The 6,951-nt window shown below is 37.6% G+C and overlaps 1 protein-coding gene across 4 annotated transcripts in view; it reads left to right on the top strand.

Moving 5' to 3' along the window:
* The window catches only part of lrch1 (leucine-rich repeats and calponin homology (CH) domain containing 1), a 132,836-nt gene that overhangs the window by 59,674 nt on the left and 66,211 nt on the right, over positions 1-6,951 (top strand). For all 4 annotated transcript variants that reach the window (XM_014027490.1, XM_014027491.1, XM_014027492.1 and 1 more), the window contains exon 4: positions 2,628-2,733. In XM_014027490.1, coding sequence (XP_013882944.1) covers positions 2,628-2,733 — 106 coding nt within the window. The remainder of the gene's footprint in view (positions 1-2,627; positions 2,734-6,951) is intronic.

The raw sequence follows: 6,951 nt of genomic DNA, 5'->3' as shown, positions 1-6,951 counted from the left end.
TCTTTTGAGGCCCTCAAGGTGGCGATCGCGGCCCACAATTGGGCCACGGCCCATAGGTTAAGAATCTCTGATTTAGAGGATGGTTGTGTGACATCAGGGTATTTTGGTTCTGAGTTCCTGGGACATGCGAGAGCAGATGACCTGTTGCTGATAGCACTGTTCCTCCTACACATAATGAAAACACTTGACTTGAATTTAGGGTTAAATAACAAATAATTGTATATAGATCAGTGTTTCATTAAGGCAAAGAAATAACTATGTATCCAGTAACTTTAATAATAGGTTGAAGCAGTTGCCACTACAGTTTCAACATGAAGTCGTGTTGGTATTAAAAAACATTGGGATGGTATTAAAAAGGTATTAAAATGTATTAAATTTAACTTCAGAATTTCTGCATATACTGTTTTTAAACTTTTGCATGGTAGAAACAGACATTGCTGTTCATAGTAGTGACTAACGATGACAGTAACAACAGCTTTTTGACAAGTTTAAAGTTCCTTTAAAATACATTAAAAATATTTTTTAAAACACTACAAAAAGGTAAAAAATAAAAAGATTGACTGTTCTTCTACTTCTGGAGTATAAAATAAAAATAGGACCAACACCCGTTTTTCGATTTTCAATATCAGTTTTTAAAATAAAAATATGACGAAAAAGTACATTGCTATGTTAAAGCATTTGTAAGTGATCATGGATATAGCGCCCCCTTCATTTCCGGAGTGTAATGGAGCTACTTCCATATATGGTATGGCTCGGGCCTCAGGCACGGCCCCGCCCCTTTCTATTTGCCACAGAGGGCTTACTCTATTCGGCAGGTCTCTAAGGTTTTACTTCTACATATTACAAAAAGTTGTTAAACAACTGAGTGGCACACTACTGCTACTAGTGGTGAGAAAGTGTATTGCACCTTATTTAAAATCAATGCGGTCCCACGGCCCTCTGCGGCCCAAAGTTAAAAACTTTTGTTCTTTTGAGGCCCTGGCCACGGCCCATGGGTTAAGAATCTCTGATGTAAATGGTAGGGCTGTGTATTGGAAAGAATTTGGCGAAACGATACATATCACGACAGAGGGGTCACGATACGATATATCCCGATATATCCTGATACTGTAAACAAGGCGATATATTGCGATATTTTTGGTCCAAAAATTCTATTAAATAAAAACCTCTTTCTGGGGGTAAAAAAAAAAACGAAAAACCAAAATTCATTGTCTCAGAAAATTCTAATATTACATAGACATACTTTTGATACATTTAGCTGTGTTCTGCTTTATATGTGTTTTATTTTATTTGTTTCATATTTCATCCATGTTTTCAATTATTAGACTAAATTTGCCAATAAATAGTTTGAAAATATATTTTTTGCAGCTTTTCGTTTTTAATATTAATTTACAACATGGTCACCCAACACTTAACAATAGCCTTTATGTTGCCATAAAGCTCAGAAAACAGATGATATGAAGCTGCTGCCCACAGAGTTTCTGGGATCAGCTGACCAGCTTCCAGAACGTGATTTGCATAACTGTGGGTCGAACAGCAGGGCAAGTCCCAAAGAAAACCAGTTAAGAAATTGAGAAGCTAAATGAGTTAAACCGTTTTTGAAGCGAACACAGCAGGATAAAGTACATGGACTTTGATGCGATCATCAGCTGGACATTAGCTGTGTTTACATGCCAAAGTATCTTAATTGGATTGAAATGTATTCAGATTAAATAATCCGAATGTACTGTTTACATGGACACAATCCGATCATGAAAAGTGTTTACATGCACCGGAGTTTTATTCAGAATAAAGGTACGGACATTGGCACACTCACAGAGGTGGGGACACAGCGACTAAGACGTCTGAAATGGTGGATCGAACTGGGAACCCACTGGTTGATGACTCCCCTAACTACTCTGCTACAGCCGCCCACAAGTACAACAAGGCCATCTCCACCTTCACTGTTTCCATGTCAGGAGCTGATGTCAAAGTTCAGCTTATGAGATGGTTTCAAGAAGGCTGCCAAGACTACATTGTTGAGAGAATCTCATTTTTTAAACATGTTTGAAGCTCAAATAACGAGACAACATCCAACCTAACCTAACCTAATGCTGTTTTTGTGACAAATCTGGGCAAACGGGCTACCCATAGCAGTAAGCTCATAGCAGTAACATCATGCTAGTTGGCATGACCTTCTAACATGTAGCTGCATCTTGACCCAGACAGAGAGTTGTGGCCTAGGCTCAGGCTCTGAAACGGTCACTTGTTGCAGCTGACATAAAGTGTAATGAATGCATATTGGAGCACTTTAGGAATGTAGACGATATCTTAAAAACCCTTGTCAGCAAGTACTAAAAGTGCATCATCATCACAATTTCATTCAAACTAAAAGTTTTTAAATTTGCCATGATCCAATCATTTTCTGATGCTAAGGTTATGGAGACCTTGGAAAGTGAAGGGTTTCGTGTCTTATAAAACATGGCTTTGCAAATACATGTTATGCATGCAAAAAAGCATGTTATGGTGGATGGTATCAATGTCTACATTATTTTGCAAATAGATGAGGTTATAATGGTTCTGCTTGTTGTAACTTAGTAAAATGTAATCATACAGAATAATATTTCTGAATGGGTTTTGTCTCGCAGGACATAAGCTGTAATGAAATTACAGCTCTTCCTCGTCACATCGGCAGACTCAAAGCTCTACGGGAACTCAACATACGTAGAAATCTTCTCTGCGTCCTTCCAGAAGGTGAGTTTTCCTGCATTCTGCAGAGGTTATGGGTAACTTATCAAAAGTTTTTATATCACAAGTTAATATTTACAGCACCAAACCTACATTACATTTCCAGTCACTGAACCTAGACATGACCAACTGCAGCAACCCCACATTATATCACTAGTTAAATCCAGGTGGCAGCTTCTTTTATTTTTTTTCCGGGCAGTGTAATTTAACCTGTTCTGAAGTAAAAGGCTAACAGGACATGTGACTGGATGTCTCTGTGCCAATCTTAGCTTGGCTTCTTAAAATAACTCTATTCTCACTATTTGAACCAATTTTAACAAAATAGACATCATAATTTAAACAGTATTTTGACTTTATTCTCAGGACTTTAATCTTGATAGAATGACTTAATCTTTAAACTGGAACATTTTTGTGCATACTTTTTTATTTTTTCTTTGAGTTTTTATTGTACGGTCTTGGTCCTCATGGGCCAACATACGTTCAGGTTCTACAGGAGTCTGAAGCCTTGAAGCAGAGAAACATCTAAAACTGTCAGAATAGTGGCCATCAGGGACCAGGACCAAGGACCAGTGGTATAAAACTGGACAGCTTAGAGATCCTGAGGTTTTTAAGGTGTCACAATGAAAGGAAAGCAAACTTCACACTTCCTGTCTTTGTCTTCAATAGTGTTATGTTGTGATGGGTCCTGGATAAATGGAGCAAAGGACAGTCGATCAGAATGATGAAGGACTTTAAAAGGTTTACTGGATGGCTTGTTCAGTTTAATTCTTCTGCCTCAACTTGTCTGTTTGGATTTAACTCTAGGTTTTCTAAACCTGGTTTGGTCTGGTCCCTCAGCTTTAGGAGACTCCTGGAAAGAGTGAAGAGCTTAACGGTGTTTCAGCAGCCTGATGCCACAGGGAGGCTTATTTTCGGTTTAATATTTGTCGAGCTTTCACTTGTTTGGTTTGTAGGAGTCAGTTCTGTGACTGATGACATGAAGGACCAGAGTCCATCTTCTTCATGGTCAAAACTGACATGTGTGTCTTTAACAGAATTGATGTAAGTTTAACCAAACATTTGATCTGTCTGTACATAATCTGATGTAGAGGAGGATGTTTTTTATCCATTAATTGGACAAATGGTCTGGGATATTATTACTGTCTGTCTCCTGGCTGCGTGCTGACAGGATTTTTTCCTGCATGTGTGTTTTATAAAGACAAGCTGTCAGGATGAGCCTGCATCTGTCTGTCAGGCATGATGAGATGTCATCAGCTGTCTATAAAGGACATGTCCTCCAATCATTCCGGTTCACAAACATCAGTCTAACAGTCTTACATCTTAAGGCCCTGTCACACTATAACATTTTAGACAACTTATGCCARCTTATGAACATTTTGTATGACTAAATAACTCTAATAGGTTATATACACTGCCTGGCCAAAAATAAAAGTCACCACCAGGATTTAACAAAGGTCTATGATGTGGGGTTGCTGCAGTTGGTCAGGTCTAGGTTCAGCAACAGTATGTGCTCAAAAATGAGGTCAGCTGACTACCTGAATATACTGAATGACCAGGTTATTCCATCAATGGGTTGTTTCTTCCCTGATGGCACGGCCATATTCCAAGACGATAATGTCAGGATTCATCAGGCTCGAATTGTGAAAGAGTGKTTCAGGGAGCATGAGACATCATTTTCACACATGGATTGGCTCCACAGAGTCTATTGAGAATTTTTGGGATGTGCTGGAGAAGTCTTAGCTCAGTGGTCAGACTCTACCATCATCAATGCAAGATGTTGGTGAAAAATTAATGCAACACTGGATGGAAATAAATCTTGTGATATTGCAGAAGCTTATCCAAACAATACCACAGCGAATGTGTGCCCTAATCAAAGAAACACATGAAGCTGGGTTAGTTTCTTTATTCTGAAGGAGTTCCTGAAACTATTTTAATTGATTTGTTCAAACTCATAGATCAGTTAAAGCCATGAAATGCTTCATATACTTGTGTTTTTTTGTATTTTATTTTACAAAATGTCTGAAAATAGACTAGATGAAGGAAACAGCCTGCTTCACACAAGGAGCAGTAAAGTTTTGGACGGCCTCCGTCGCAGTGTTGTGACGTAAGTGGCCGACAAATTCGGCCTTCAGAGGACCCGGCCTYGACCTTTTGGGCACAGCCATTGTTTGACATGAAATCAAAATAAATTGTTCTTGTTTTAGGTCAGTTAGGATTACATTTTTCTATTTGCTAAATGCCAGAATAATAAGAGAAAAATTTTAAGGTAATTTTTATTACTTTCTTCAAAGTCAGCAAAAGTTTAAATACACTAAGATTGCGGTGCCTTGAAACAATTTGTGACACGTGATGCCATGTCTTTGGAAGCTTCTGATAGGTTTATTGATAACATCCAAGTAAAATAGTAAAACACCTGTGAGTGTAAATTATCATCTGGAAATCTGACCTTTTTTATTTGTTGCAGCACTGTTTAAAACTGAACATGTGACAACTAGCGGTCAGTTGGTCCAAAACTTCCCAGAATATCTGTTCATTTTAGACTGCTTCATCCAGCTCAAGCTACAGCCTGGACCACTCTCCAGGGGGGGTCTGATAACTAGTTTTTTTTTCTTTTTGAAGATCCAGGAATGTTATTTAAAAATAAAAACTCGAAATGTCCTGAAGAATTAAGAGGAAATTTTTTTTAAAATTTAGGAATATGAAACATGATTCCATTGGTCTCAGATTTTAGGGGTCTTTTAAAACCTGGACTTCACCATCATCATTGTCAGCTTTGTCTACACAACATTACTTCAGTCTCTCAGGCTCATTTTGTCCTGACTGTTTTATATAAAATCCAAAGTTTATAATCACTCATCCAATAAGAACTTTTTGAGCCTGTAAAACGTCTTATTGGAACAAGATTAAATGTCACAAATGTTATAAAAAGCACTGTTCACTCCAATTCATGACAGAACAGCATGTAGTATATACACTCACTAGCCATTTCATTAGGTACACCTAAAATAAAGAACTTGGCAGCCAGTCACATATGGAGGACCGAAACTGACAGAATTAGAAATAAAAGCAGAAATATATAAATGGACCAATAAATAATACATTTAAAATGCATCAATTAGATTTAAAAAAAACTTTACATCATGTTTTATAATTTAACTGACCTTCATATTTATTTTTCCAGCTTAGTTCCAATAAATTATATACACTGCTCAAAAAAATAAAGGGAACACTTAATCATATTTCTGATTTTACTTCTAATTATGTCAGTTTTGGACCTCCATAATCACAGAGCAGTAGCTTGTTGAAGGTTAAACCAAGCATCAGAATGAAAGGAAAGTAAGTGACTTTAAATCTGAGCCGATTGTTGGGCTGAGTATTTCAGAAACAGATAATCTGTTTTCACACAAAACCATCTCTGGACTTTTTGATCCAAAACAGAGGAATTATCCAGTGAGCAGCAGTTGTTTGAGTGAAAAGTTGTGTCAGAGGAGAATGAGCAGACTTGTTGGAGATGACAGAAAAACTAAAACAACACAGACGAGCTGCAGCAGCCGAAGACCACACTGAGTGGCACGCCTGTCAGCTAAAACCAGGAAACTGAGGCTGCAATTCACACTGACTCACCAGAATCGGACAATAAGAGATTATAAAACATTGCCTGGTTTGATGAGGGTCTATTCACTGGACTCCAACTGTTTCCATGGTCGTCAGTTCTCAGTCCCACCCAGCACCTTTGGGACTTTGTAGATCAGCAGATTCACATCATGAAGCTGCTGTCAGCTGACAAAACAGTGGGCCTCATGCAAGAACCCTTTGTACGAACAGATTTGTTCTTAAGTTGTGCGTACGAGTGATTTAGGAGAATTTGTGGCGTTCACCAATTTTCTCATATTGTAAGATTTTTTTCAGATACGAACAAAATTCACGAGTGGTCCAGACCTGTCGTATATTTTACGAGCAGTCAGTCTGCTGTTATCCAGACTGATTTTTCCCAATTAATAACTTTATATTTCATTAGTTTGAAGATATTTAGAGTTGAAAATAAACCACACTCTATGATTATGTTGACAATAGGTTGTTCTGTTTGAACTGGAATTAGATTTTAAATGTAACTAACGACATAAAATGGTTAGATTTAGGGCTGCAACTAATGATTATTTTAATAATCGATTAATCGGTTGATTATTTTTTCGATTAATTGATTGATCGGCCAAATCATTAAAA

This window comes from Austrofundulus limnaeus, unplaced genomic scaffold (assembly GCF_001266775.1).
Source record: "Austrofundulus limnaeus strain Quisiro unplaced genomic scaffold, Austrofundulus_limnaeus-1.0 Scaffold653, whole genome shotgun sequence".
In the NCBI taxonomy this organism is placed as follows: domain Eukaryota; kingdom Metazoa; phylum Chordata; class Actinopteri; order Cyprinodontiformes; family Rivulidae; genus Austrofundulus; species Austrofundulus limnaeus.
This window is presented reverse-complemented; position numbering and strand designations above follow the sequence as displayed.